The sequence below is a fragment of the Podarcis filfolensis genome (genome assembly GCF_964270895.1).
Source record: "Podarcis filfolensis genome assembly, chromosome: 10".
In the NCBI taxonomy this organism is placed as follows: Eukaryota; Metazoa; Chordata; class Lepidosauria; order Squamata; family Lacertidae; genus Podarcis; species Podarcis filfolensis.
The window spans coordinates 74,263,078-74,277,313 of NC_139612.1; the positions used below are offsets into that span (position 1 = coordinate 74,263,078).

Below are 14,236 nucleotides of genomic sequence, written 5' to 3' on the forward strand. Positions count from 1 at the left end.
CCCCCGTGAGGTGGGTATGACATCATGGATGATCCATTGATGATCCACATGATCCAAGCAGACTCGTCCAAAGAGCAGATCTCTAGGCCTGAATGAAACGGGTCTGCGATGATGGATTCTGGAGTCAAGAAATCCTCCCTTTCCAGTGATCTCTCAGGCTGGCCAGGAAAAGGCAGGGAGCAGGAATCGCCAGGCATCCCGACGGACAGACAGACTTGTCATGTTGCCAAAACACGAACTCAGAGTCTGATCTGATTTCCACGCAGAACTCATTTTGTGACTTCGCTGTTGGATCTCCGCGATCAGCCACTCCCCCCTCTCCTGATCCAGAAGGAAGACGGAAGGGGGGGGTTTCTACTCCTCCTCCTCCCCCCCCAACCCGCTCAAAACTTTCCCTCCCCTCCCGGCACATCCTTCTCTCATCCCGCCCCCACCATCCCAAATCCCGCCCCCAATACATTGCTCCTCCTCCTCCTCCAATCCGGCTTCTGCTCCAGAAATGTGGGGGGGGGGGAAAGCCCCCCTCCCACCCTGCCTGCTTCTCCCGGAAGTGGAGCTTCCACTCCGGATTGCTGCTCCGCCCCACAGCTCTAGGGGAGGCGCTTTCGGAAAGGGGAGGGAGGAGGCAGGGGGACCCCCCCCCCGTGGATGTTGCAGGAAAGGAGAATCGGGAGCGAGGACAAAGAGGTAAAGGGGTCGCGGGGGGGGGGGGAGAGGGGGGAGAAAAGGACCCAGAGACCCCTCCAGCTCCCCCAAGCGCCTTCCGTGGGGCCTGGATCCCGGCACGCGTGCTGCGAAGGGGGCTTTTCTCGGCCCCTCAGGCGCCTTGGCATCCCCGGAGCGCTGGGGGCTCCGCGCAGAGAGAGGTGGGCCACGAAAGGGTTAACGGGCATGAGCATCCTCCGGCTGGAGAGATGGGGGCGCAGGACGTCGGGTGAGCGGCGCCAAGGGCGCCTCTGGATGCAGAGGAGACTCCGGGAGAGAGGGAGGGGGTCAAGGAAATTGGGGGGGAGGGAGGGGAGCATTGGCGGCGGGGGGGGGGAGAGATATAGGAAGGACAGTCTGGGTGGGGCGCGCGTCTCCATTGTGGCAGCTGCGGGGATTCCCTGGTGGAACAGCCTTGACGTCTCTCTCCCGCCCAGCAATCGCCCCCCCTTCAAGGCGACCAGAGAGGGATCCCTGGAAAGTGGGGGGTCCTGTCCCCCCACCCTTCCTTCCTGCAATCTCCATCCCATAAGCCCCTGCCCTGTCCAGACACAGCGATTCTGCCCAGTCCAACCATTGGTCCCCTCGAGAGGAGAGGAAATCCAGAGGAAGAGATGTCAGTGTTTGTAAAAAGAAAAGAAAAGGTTCTGGCCTCCCTTTGTCGCCTCAGCCTGCTCCTTGGACCCTTGTCAGCATAGAAGAGTCAACGAGAAGAGCATCCTTGCAGAGTACTTTCTGCTTTTACAGTGGTACCTCGGGTTACATACGCTTCAGGTTACAGACGCTTCGGGTTACATACGCTTCAGGTTACAGACTCCACTAACCCAGAAATAGTACCTCAGGTTAAGAACTTTGCTTCAGGATGAGAACAGAAATTGTGCTCTGGCGGCAGCAGGAGGCCCCATTAGCTAAAGTGGTGCTTCAGGTTAAGAACAGCTTCAGGTTACGTATGGAACTCCGGAACGAATTAAGTACTTTACCCGAGGTACCACTGTATTCTAAAAAGTCTTTCTGCAAAAGCGACTGATCACACATCAACACTACCAGCTTTCACCAACCAACCAACCAACCCAACACCAAACTGACATTTGTCACTCTATATGTGCAGCTTTTTAAGCATTAAAGAAACAGCGGCCAATTTTTAGCCGTGACAAGAGAGGAGGGGAGAGGCCTTCTCAGAAGCGGCTCTTGGTTTCCGCAATCCCACCCAGGAAGCAGCCAGAAACCTTTTCCTCTCTCTCAGGCTTCCATCTTTATTGTCTTTTCCACTGAGGGTGAGGATAATGTACACCTGTCATCAGAAACAGGGGTGCAGAGTCCATGGAATGGCTCTCACGGCTGATAGAGAAGTTGCACCTCGAAAACATTTCTGTTCCTCTTATTCTTTGTAGGCAGTGTCAGAGTGACTGACAAGCTGAGATACAACCCATCAGCATCCAGTGACAGCGACTGCATGAATCTTTTGTCACGTGACAAAGACACATGAGAGCAGAAGCAGCAAAGCAGGCTGGGAAGTGCAGGGACAGCACAGTCATCTGGACCTACTAAATTTATTCAGGCCTAACTGCTAACTGTTGAGTCATTCTGAGATGTGACGTAGTAGCCAGTTGCACTTTGTGCTCTCTGTAAGATTTCAGCAAGAGTCTGTCTGTCTCAGCCGTGAGCAGAGTTTGTATGCAGTCTCAGTCAAACTGTTTGGAACCATGTTGTTTATGAAGAAGTTTATTTTAATTCAGTAAAGCTTTTGTTTTTTAAAACTCTGCATTATTAATTTACGCTGCGTGTCATCTTCCCAGTCAAAGGACCCATTTTCATGATAGACAGTGCCTGGGGCTGGAGGCTCTACACACAGGGTGTGCCTGTGGAGGCCAAAGACTGCCAGTATTAGCACAGGTGAGGTGTGTGACCTCCCCAAATTTACAGACTGGATGTGAATGAGATTTCCTGGGTGGGATTATAGTTTACGGCAATCCTGTGAATTTCTCCACCCATAACATTTTGTGAGCTGATATAGCAGCACGCATTCCAAAATAACTTTTAAAACCCCCACAAGATCATCATCATCATCATCATCGCATTTATACCCCCAAAAGCTCCAGCCACAAGACTTTCATTAGCTTTGAAGGGGCCACATGATACATTGTGGTCTTTTCTTCGAAAAACAAATATTTTGAATACTTTTACAGTGCTGTATGATGTAAATATGGGATCCGGGTGGCGCTGTAGGTTAAACCACAGAGCCTAGGACTTGCCAATCAGAAGGTGGGTGGTTCGAATCCCCACAACAGGGTGAGCTCCCGTTGCTCGGTCCCTGCTCCTGCCAACCTAGCAGTTCGAAAGCACACAGTGCAAGTAGATAAATAGGTACCGCTCTGGCGGGAAGGTAAACGGCGTTTCCGTGCGCTGCTCTGGTTTGCCAGAAGCGGCTTAGCCCTGCTGGCCACATGACCCGGAAGCTGTATGCCGGTTCCCTCGGCCAATAAAGCGATATGAGCGCCGCAACCTCAGAGTCGGTCACGACTGGACCTAATGGTCAGGGGTCCCTTTACCTTTACCTTTATGATGTAAATTTTGTTTATATTTCCCTTGTTCCACATCAGAGAGACTTTGATACACAGCTCTGAGCCCATCTCCCCACTTGAAACTGCTGTGTTTGTAGCACTGCAAGCCTGGGCAGTGTGTTTGGGGGTCCTGGGCTGCCTAGACAACAAGACCCCCTTCTCAGCCTGGCTGATATGGTCCCAAGGAAAGCAGAGCAGTATGTTTGGCACCAGTTTGGCTGCAGGAGTTGAATGAAGAAGGTGTGCAGGACACCATCCAACCATCTTAGAGACTCCACTCTGGATTTGTGTGGGTTTCCCTCCATAGCCTTTTCTTCTCCTGAAGATAACTCAAGAGGCAGTGAAGGTTTAGGACCAGAGTTTTCCTTCTCGATGGGCTTCCTTCCCCGGTTGACGATCCCATCTGCCCTTCACTTTCCTCTTCAGGATGGGCAGAATCTGCCTTCTGGACTGTGGGATTCACGGTTGTTCTCCTCCTCTCCATCCACCAGGGCTTGACTTCAGGTGCAGCAGAATTCCCCAGCCCCCCAAGGATTTGAGACCCATCAGCTATCCTCACCTGGTTTTGCCAGCCGGTTGAAGCCATTCCTGGGATTGTGGCCCCTGATTCATCCTGACAGCTTCTGGAAGGCACAGGTGAGAGCATAGTGCAGGGTGGGGACCACCAAAGGTACCACCACTCCCATGACACCTCATGACATCATAGAATAGCTATATTTGAGACAGAACCGGAATAAATTCATGTCTCTAGAAATAACACAACTTCAGGCCATCAATAATTCAACACTACATATTCAAGGTTGAAGTTTTCACTAGTACAGTTATCCATTTGCCTTTAATATGCAGCTTTTTCAGTGTCACTTTAGGATGGGCTCGAGATCAGGCAGCACATCATTATTATAAGGAACGGGGGTCTGGAATTCCGATGTGCCAGCTGCTTTCCTTCTGCTTCTCCTGCTCTCTCCATGCAATGTGAGGCATGTAGATGGAGGTCCATCTCCAAGAACAGGAGCTTCCCTGAGCACCCATTCAGCTGACCCCAAGCACCAAGCCTTGTCACTAGTTCTCTGACTGACCCAGACCACAGTCCCTGGAGAAGATGTAGACCTGGGTCTCCCAAAATGGTCCACTTGGACCTCTTGTGGCCAATGAGACTGTGCAGGTGATTCATAAAGATCTAGAGGTGGATGCAGGATTATGATGCAGAGGATGGGGAATGTCCAAAGGAACGATGGACCAGAGAAAGAGAGGGCCTGTTCATGGACAGAGAGCAGCTGCCTTTTCTGTGAGGAAACAATTGATTTGAAAAGGCTGTATTCCAAGATCATGCTGCTTTATTAACGATGATTGAGGATTATGAAAGGTGGTGATGCATTACTATCATTTGATGACATTGCTTTTTCATTTCCAAAAAATTGGGAACATGGGTAGGAGGCGGGGGAATGTAGGAGATGTTGAAATAAGAGAAGGGGCTAATGGCGCTTGATGTGTTCTCTTTCCCTTTGTTCTCTTTCTTGTAACCCAAACAGGATTTCCTTTCCTCCCACTCTGAAGAAGGTGATGGAGAAGACATTCAGAATTCCAGGGGATGGGGCACCTTTCGTTTCATGAGGAATAGAAATTAAAATGTGTGAAATGTGGGATATGCTTCATTGAATGAGGACACATAGCTCACATCAATGACTCCAAGAGAGGAGAAACCATTTAAAGGTATGAAGTGTGGGAAAAGTTTCACTGATAGTGGAAAACTTAGAACACATCAGCGGATTTACATGGACAAGAAAGGATTACAATGCAGGGAGTGTGGAAGAACTTCAGTCAGAGAGGATTCCTCAATATACATCAGCGGACTCACACAGGGGAAAAACCATTTAAATGCATGGAGTGCGGGAAAAGCTTCCGTCAGAGTGGACACTTAAGTTCACATCTATGGATTCACACGGGGGAAAAACCTTTTAAATGCATGGAGTGTGGGAAGAGCTTCAGACAGAATGGAGAACTTAAATTACACCAGCGAACTCACACTGGTGAAAAACCATATAAATGTATGGAGTGTGGAAAGAGCTTCTTTCAGAGTGGGCACCGCAGTATGCATCAACGGACTCACACAGGGGAGAAACCATATAAATGTATAGAGTGCGGAAAGAGATTTAGTGATAGTGGAGACCTTAGAAAACATCAACGGATTCACACAGGGGAGAAACCATATATATGTATGGAATGTGGAAAGAGCTTCAGTCAGAGTGGAGACCTTAGAAAACATCAACGGATTCACACAGGGGAGAAACCATTTCAATGTATGGAGTGTGGAAAAAGCTTCAGTCGGAGTGGACACTTAAGTTCACATCAACAGACTCACATGGGTGAAAAACCATATAAATGTATAGAGTGTGGAAAGAGCTTCAGTCGGCGTGGAAACCTCAATAAACATCACCAGACTCACACAGGGGAGAAACCATATAAATGTATGGAGTGTGGAAAGAGCTTCAGTCAGAGTGGACACCTCAATAAACATCACCAGACTCACACAGGGGAGAAACCATATGAATGCAGGGAGTGTGGAAAGAGCTTCAGTCAGAGTGATAAACTTAGAATGCATCAACGGACTCACACGGGTGAAAAACCATATAAATGTATGGAGTGTGGAAAGAGCTTCAGTCAGATTGGAAACCGCAATATGCATCAACGGACTCATACAAGGGAGAAACCATATAAATGTATGGAGTGTGGAAAGAGCTTCAGTCAGAATGGAGACCTTAGAATACATCAAAGGACTCACACAGGGGAAAAACCATTTAAATGCATTGAGTGCGGAAAGAGCTTCAGTCAAAATGGATACCTTAAAACACATCAACGGACTCACACAGGGGAAAAACCATTTAAATGCATTGAGTGCGGAAAGAGCTTCAGTCAAAATGGATACCTTAAAACACATCAACAGAGTCACACAGCGGAGAAACCATATAAATGTATAGAATGTGGAAAGAGCTTCAGTTACGATTCAGGCCTTAGATCACATCAACGGACTCACACAGGCAAGGGAAAACCATATGAATGTATGGCATGCGGGAAGAGCTTCAGTCAAAAAGGAGACCTTAAATTACACCAGCAGACTCACACAGGGGAGAATCCATTTAATGCATGGAATGTGGAAAGAGCTTCAGTTTCAATGCAAGCCTTAGAAGACATCAACTGGCTCACACAGGGGGGAAACCATTTAAATGCATTGAGTGCGGAAAGAGCTTCAGTCAGAATGGAGACCTTAAAACACATCAACGGATTTACACAGGGGAGAAACCATATAAATGTGTGGAGTGTGGAAAGAGCTTCATTCAGATTGGAAACCTTAGAAAACATCAACAGACACACAGGGAAGAAACCATTTAAATGTATGGAGTTTGGAAGGAGCTTCAGTCAGAGTGGAACCCTTGATTTACATCAACAAACTCCCACAAGAGAGAAACCATATAAATGTCAAGTAGACAGAGGTTCAGTCCTAGTGGAAGTCCTACATCAACAGACTCATGGACAGGAAGAACTTTAACAGTTGACACCCTACAAACCCATCAACCCTCAAAGAGGAGAAGCTGTTTAAAGGGAAAGATTGCAGAAAGTGCTTTAGTTATAATGGAGTGTTTAAGCAACATCTAAGGACTCAGAGGGGAGAACCCATTTAGATGTATGGAGTGAGGAACGTGTTCCTTTCAGAGTCCACTCTTTTGTTCACTGCAATGAACTCAACTCAGCAGAAAATCCATTTTAAAAGCATGTCATGTATTTGAAGTTCTGGTGTTTATATGTAAAATTGTATAGTAATGAAATAATGAAGGTAACGTCTCACACTAGTGAGTATAATTTTAGATGTAAGGTACCTTTTGATAGTGAGGGGGAGTTGGTGAATCTGGATTTCCGGTGGTGAATGAGGATTAGGGCTGGGCGATCTATTAATCTCATCCTATACCGGTTTCTAGACCACGTTGTGATAACTTTTCAAAAACAACTGATATGGCAACACACCGCAGATCACAGTGCGTTTTTCTGGGATGCTCATTTGCCTGGAAGCAGCCGGCAGAAAGCTTTTCTTCGTGAAGCCCCTGCAGATTCCGAGTTGCTGACTTCCCTCCCAGACGACAGGAAGCGAAAGACACACATCCATTGCCCTGTGTCCTTCCAGCCTCTTTCCTCCCTTGCTCCCTTCTGCCGGTTTGTGTGCCTGACTTAGATATCCTGTGTGCTGTATTTTTCTACTGCTGAAACTGGATTTGCTCTCAGGAGCTAAGTTTTGTGCCTCACTGGGGACCCAGTGAGAACTGTATGCTTTGAAAGCTCAGTAAACTATTGCTGAAGAAGTCCTGCTGCCTCTGGGTGTGTTTTTGACCTCAGTGTGGGACTTGCTCTACATGTGGCCCCTACCCTGCTGCTACTTGGCTCAGGCCCTGGAGTTGCTCTACTCAAGACGGTTCTTGCTCTATGCAAGACGGTTTTTGCACCAAACTCTGTCATCCCCCCACCGCATGATCTCCAAGCACTGATTCTTCACCCAAACTTCATCCCTGCCTCCTAAGCATTCTGAAGAAAACTGATAATACTGTAAGTTAATGGGTGATTTCCCCCCAAGCCTAATTGCAAGAGGGGAACGGAGGGACTGCAGGGACCAGGGAAGTCTCCTGATGGGCCCATCTTCACTCTTGAACCCCATGGGGCAACCCCAGAGCTCCTCCTTATTCTGGGGTTTGGGGAAGGTAGTATTTTTCCATAGTCCCAGAAGTTTTTATTCAGTCATGCTGCTAGGGAGTTTTCCTACCAGAGGCCCACAGTTCATATTGCTATCATACTGATTTTACTGTTGTTTCTGCTTTTGCTGTCATGGAACAGCTGGGTGCAGGGGGGGGAGGCACCAGTTGGGGGACCCACAAGGGAAGAAGGCTTAGATCCTGGGGACTTGTGGTGGGATGGCAGTGAGCAGAAAGAGGGAGAAAAGGGAGCAGAAGGGGAGGGGAGGTGTTGCAAGCTGAGGAGGAAACAGGGTTTAGTGAGCAGGCAGAGGCTGGGGCAGAGAGCAGTTTAGGCTCAGAGGGAGGAGAGGAGGGGGCCAGGAGACCCAGAGGAGGCCGGCTGCTGAAGCATCCAGGGAGACTCCCCCTCCTGCTGTGACCAGCTCCCCTCTCCCCTGGTCTCCCAGAGCACACAGAGAAAGCCAGTTCAGAGCCATGAGCCTGTACATGATATTAATGGGCGTAGGGTTTTTTTGTCCCAACATGCATCACTTTAATCTCATTGACAATGAACTGTATTTCTGGCCCATTCACCCCATTTGGAGAAGTCCCTTTGGAGCTCCTTGCAATCTCTCTTTGTTTGAACAACCATGGACAATTTACTGCCATCAGCAAACTTTGCCCCCTCCCTGCTCCCTCCTAAGTCTAGATCATTTATGAACAAGTTGAAAAGCCACAGGTCCCAATACTGATCTTGAGGGGACTCCGCTTTCTGCCCCTCTCCATTCAGAGTACTGTCCCTTTCTTAGTACGTGTTCCGCCCTCCCTCCTTCCTTCTGCGCTGCAGAGGGAACCCTGCAGAAAAGATCTGAGGTGAATTTTGCTTCCCCACACATCCAACACTGCTCAGCATTCAGGGAAATGGAAGAGGAAAGCTGGCCACAATCCAAGAGACTGAGGTCAGCAGAAAGCGAAGCAAAGCCTACTCAAAGGGAAACCTCTTCAGCTTCCAGCCCGTCTGCTCCCACCATGGCTGAAGAAGAATTGCCATTTGGGAACGGCACAGCTGAATGGAATCCCCACAATCGCTCCTGCTGGAGGAATAGGGGCATTGACCCCTATAATCAAAGGTGATGGCCAGTGATAAGGAAAATCCCGGGTTGAGACGGCCCAGCTCGTTGGGGTGCAAGTCCCCCCGAGTCTGTGAGGTCAGTGAAAGAAGGAAGTTCCAGCCAAGTACAGTGGTACCTCGAATTACAAACGGCTCATGTTACAAACGCTTCAGGTTACAAACTCTGCTAACCTTGAAGAGTTACAGACCTCCGGAACGAATTAAGTTCGTAACTAGAGGTACCACTGTAATCTGGAGCAAACCGGCGATCAGTAGACCACGATCTTTATTGTTGCGCAAGAGATTCCCACACAGAGCAAGAACCCTGAGCCTGGGGTGACATCAACCTTTTTAACTCCCCCCCCCCTTCACCCAGAATACATTTTGAGCAGCATCTTCGCTAGTATGTCACAAGTGGGGAGGGGTATCAAAGGGTTACCCAAGTTCGTCCTTCTATCAGATACGTCTCCAGACACCTCTCAAGTACCCACCACCCAGAGAACAATAAAACTACCGACATACATCCTGGCCCTCAGGGCTTCTCCTGAGATGGGCTGAGATGGCTTGGTCAGCTGCCTCTGTGAAAGTCTATTGTCGCCCCTTGGTCACTCCCTGTATACATATTTGCCTCTTTACAACGGATGTTTTCGCTTAGCCCCGTTTCCTCAGTGAATCCACCCATTTCTTGATGAAATAGAACTTCTGCCAGGAAAACCTGAGCTGAAATAGTAAGGAGAGCAAAACAGCAGCCCTGTCTGACCCCAGTCACGTGGCAGGAGAATCTTCCTGAGCCCCACCCCCCGTGAGGTGGGTATGACATCATGGATGATCCACTGATGATCCACATGATCCAAGCAGACTCGTCCAAAGAGCAGATCTCTATGCCTGAATGAAACGGGTCTGCGGTGATGGATTCTGGAGTCAAGAAATCCGCCCTTTCCAGTGATCTCTCAGGCTGGCCAGGAAAAGGCAGGGAGCAGGAATCGCCAGGCATCCCGACGGACAGACTTGTCATGTTGCCAAAACACGAACTCGGAGTCAGATCTGATTTCCGTGCAAAACTCATTTTATGACTTCGCTGTTGGATTGCCGGGACCAGCCCCTCCCCCGCTCTCCTGATCCCCAGAAGAAAGACGGGGGGGGGGATTTCTACGCCTCCTCCTTCTCCCCCCCCACTAGCTCAAAACTTTCCCTCCCCTCTCGGAACATCCTCCTCTCACCCCGCCCCCAACCATCCCAAATCCCGCCCCCCATACATTGCTCCTCCTCCTCCAATCCGGCTTCTGCTCCAGAAATGTGGGGGGGAGCCCCCCTCCCACCCTGCCTGCTTCTCCCGGAAGTGGAGCTTCCACTCCGGATTGCTGCTCCGCCCCACAGCTCTAGGGGGGGCGCTTTCGGAAAGGAGAGGGATGAGGCAGGGGACCCCCCCGTGGATGTTGCAGGAAAGGAAAGGAGAATCGGGAGCGAGGACAAAGAGGTAAAGGGGTCGCGGGGGGGGGGAGGACCCAGAGACCCCTCCAGCTCCCCCAAGCGCCTTCCGTGGGGCCTGGATCCCTGCACGCGTGCTGCGAAGGGGGCTTTTCTCGGCCCCTCAGGCACCTTGGCGGGGGCGGGCATGGGGCCCGCCTCCAGGGGGTCCCCATGAGGACCCCATCGCCCCGTGTCCCCCGCGCAGGCATCCCTGGGACCCTGTGGGCTCCGCGCAGAGAGAGGTGGGCCACGAAAGGCTTAACGGGCACGAGGAATAGAGACCCCCCTGTCCCTCCCCTTCTTCTCATGGGGGGGCGCCTCGGCTGGAGAGATGGGGGCGCAGGGCTTGGGGTGAGCGGCGCCAAGGGAGCCTCTGTATGCAGGGGAGACTCCGGGAGAGAGGGAGGGGGTCAAGGAAATTGGGGGGGGGGGCGGGAGGGAGCATTGGCGGCGGGGGGGGGGAGAGATATAGGAAGGACAGTCTGGGTGGGGCAGGCGTCTCCATTGTGGCAGCTGCGGGGATTCTCTGGTGGAACAGCCTTGACTTCTCTCTCCCGCCCAGTAATCGCCCCCCCTTCAAGGCGACCAGAGAGGGATCCCTGGAAAGTGGGGGGTCCTGTCCCCCCACCCTTCCTTCCTGCAATCTCCACCCCATAAGCCCCTGCCCTGTCCAGACACAGCGATTCTGCCCAGTCCAACCATTGGTCCCCTCGAGAGGAGAGGAAATCCAGAGGAAGAGATGTCAGTGTTTGTAAAAAGAAAAGAAAAGGTTCTGGCCTCCCTTTGTCGCCTCAGCCTGCTCCTTGGACCCTTGTCAGCATAGAAGAGTCCACCAGAAGAGCATCCTTGCAGAGTACTTTCTGCTTTTACAGTGGTACCTCGGGTTACATACGCTTCAGGTTACAGATGCTTCAGGTTACAGACTCCACTAACCCAGAAATAGTACCTCAGGTTAAGAACTTTGCTTCAGGATGAGAACAGAAATCGTGCTCTGGCGGCGCGGCAGGAGGCCCCATTAGCTAAAGTGGTGCTTCAGGTTAAGAACAGTTTCAGGTTACGTATGGAACTCCGGAACGAATTAAGTACTTAACCTGAGGTACCACTGTATTCTAAAAAGTCTTTCTGCAAAAGCGACTGACCAACTGTACACACATCAACACTACCAGCTTTCACCAACCAACCAACCCAACACCAAACTAACATTTCTCACTCCATAAGCATTAAAGAAACAGCAGCCAATTTTTAGCCGTGACAAGAGAGGAGGGGAGAGGCCTTCTCAGAAGCGGCTCTTGGTTTCCGCAATCCCACCCAGGAAGCAGCCAGAAACCTTTTCCTCTCCCTCAGGCTTCCATCTTTATTGTCTTTTCCACTGCCTGGTTCATTGAGGGTGAGGATAATGTACACCTGTCATCAGAAACAGGGGTGCAGAGTCCATGGAATGGCTCTCACGGCTGATAGAGAAGTTGCACCTCGAAAACATTTCTGTTCCTCTTATTCTTTGTAGGCAATGTCAGAGTGACTGACAAGCTGAGATACAACCCATCAGCATCCAGTGACAGCGACTGCATGAATCTTTTGTCACGTGACAAAGACACATGAGAGCAGAAGCAGCAAAGCAGGCTGGGAAGTGCAGGGACAGCACAGTCATTTGGACCTACTAAATTTATTCAGGCCTAACTGCTAACTGTTGAGTCATTCTGACATGTGACGTAGTAGCCAGTTGCACTTTGTGCTCTCTGTAAGATTTCAGCAAGAGTCTGTCTGTCTCAGCCGTGAGCAGAGTCTGTATGCAATCTCAGTCAAACTGTTTGGAACCATGTTGTTTATGAAGAAGTTTATTTTAATTCAGTAAAGCTTTTATTCTTTAAAACTCTGCATTATTAATTTACGCTGCGTGTCATCTTCCCAGTCAAAGGACCCATTTTCATGATAGACAGTGCCTGGGGCTGGAGGCTCTACACACAGGATGTGCCTGTGGAGGCCAAAGACTGCCAGTATTAGCACAGGTGAGGTGTGTGACCTCCCCAAATTTACAGACTGGATGTGAATGAGATTTCCTGGGTGGGATTATAGTTTACGGCAACCCTGTGATTTTCCCCACCCATAACATTTTGTGAGCTGATATAGCAGTACGAATTCCAAAATAACTTTTAAAAACTCCACAGGATCATCATCATCATCACATTTATACCCCCAGGCCTTAGTTTGCCTCCCCAGGATCTAGAGAAAACACCAGCTTTGAATCATACAGAGTAAAACTACCAGAACCTTCTTGAACCAATAGGTTAGGAATTATCGCTATACATTAGATCTGTACTTTTCTATGCCTGAAAAAATGCAACCATGACACTGGGAATGTTCAGGAATGCAGGAGAGGATATATTGTTTGATTATATCCTTTCCAACTTGTGTTAACAAGTTGTACAATTTAGCAGAGTAACATTCCCCCTTTTAAACTTACAGCGGATGCATTTGCTCAGGCTCGCTAAAGCCTCTAAAATAAGTTTCCTTGGTAATTTCCACTTTAGTCCCTCATACAAAGATAGACACGACACAATCTTCTATAAAAGTATAAAAAGAGTTTACTCACACATTCTGTTCAAAATGGATCCCAGAAGGTGGTGACCTACAGGCTGCACACCTGGTCCTTCAGGGGCACAGTTACCCCATCAGGAATGCCCCCCCTCCCCTAGGGACAGTATTTCTGTCTTGTCAGGATTCAACCTCAATGTGTTAGCCGCCATCCATCCTACAACCACCTCCAAACAGACACACAGGGCATTCACCATCTTCACTAGTTCCAATTTAAAAGAAAGGAAGAGCTGGGCATCATTCACATACTGGTGAACACCCAGCCCAAACCCCCTGATGATCTTTCCCAGCAGCTTCATATAGATAGTAAAAAGCATGGGGGAGAGAATGGAGTCCTGAGGCACCCCACAAGTAAGCACCCAGGGGTCTGAACACTCATCCCCCAACACCACTTTCTGGACATGGCCCAGGAGGAAGGAGGGGAACCACTGCATAGCAGGGTCCCCAGCACCCCTAGAGGGTCCAGAAGGACACCATGGCCAAACGTCTCCAAAGCCGCTGAGAGATCCAGCAGAACCAGGAAAGAGCTTCCCCCTCAACCTCTGGCCCGTTGGAGATCATCAACCAGTACAACCAGGGCAATTTCAGTCCCATGATGAGGCCTGAATCCCAATTGGAAAGATCATGGTGGCAGGAGCTTTCTTGGTCCTGCACCCCCAAAAGCTCCAGCCACAAGACTTTCATTAGCTTTGAAGGAGCCACATGATACATTGTGGTCTTTTCTTTGAAAAACAAATATTTTGAATACTTTTACAGTGCCGTATGATGTAAATATGGGATCCGGGTGGCGCTGTGGGTTAAACCACAGAGCGTAGGACTTGCCAATCAGAAGGTCGGCGGTTCGAATCCCCGTGATGCGGTGAGCTCCCATTGCTCGGTCCCTGCTCCTGCCAACCTAGCAGTTCGAAAGCACGTCAAAGTGCAGGTAGATAAATAGGTACCACTCCGGCGGGAAGGTAAAAGGCGTTTCCATGTGCTGCTCTGGTTCGCCAGAAGCGGCTCAGTCATGCTGGCCACGTGACCCAGAAGCTGTATGCCACTGGCTCCCTCGGCCAATAAAGCAAGATGAGCGCCGCAACCCC

At 49.8% G+C, this 14,236-nt stretch overlaps 3 protein-coding genes across 4 annotated transcripts in view; 1 reads left to right on the plus strand and 2 right to left on the minus strand.

Annotated features, from left to right (window-relative positions):
- Window positions 1-14,236, minus strand: part of PPP6R2 (protein phosphatase 6 regulatory subunit 2) — a 1,004,265-nt gene that overhangs the window by 551,961 nt on the left and 438,068 nt on the right. The gene's annotated exons all lie outside the window — the stretch shown is intronic.
- The window catches only part of LOC310742923 (uncharacterized protein), a 177,435-nt gene that overhangs the window by 28,271 nt on the left and 134,928 nt on the right, over window positions 1-14,236 (minus strand). The window lies entirely within an intron of this gene.
- LOC310742948 (uncharacterized protein) lies at window positions 533-7,615 on the plus strand. Of its 2 annotated transcripts, none has more exons than XM_083572894.1 (3): window positions 533-687; window positions 3,758-3,902; window positions 4,796-7,615. In XM_083572894.1, exon 3 carries the CDS (start codon window positions 5,059-5,061, stop codon window positions 6,808-6,810), a length of 1,752 nt encoding a protein of 583 aa, XP_083429020.1. In that variant the 5' UTR covers window positions 533-687; window positions 3,758-3,902; window positions 4,796-5,058; the 3' UTR covers window positions 6,811-7,615. The 2 variants fall into 2 exon arrangements, with proteins under 2 accessions (XP_083429020.1, XP_083429021.1); XM_083572895.1 differs by lacking the exon at window positions 533-687 and adding an exon at window positions 2,502-2,598.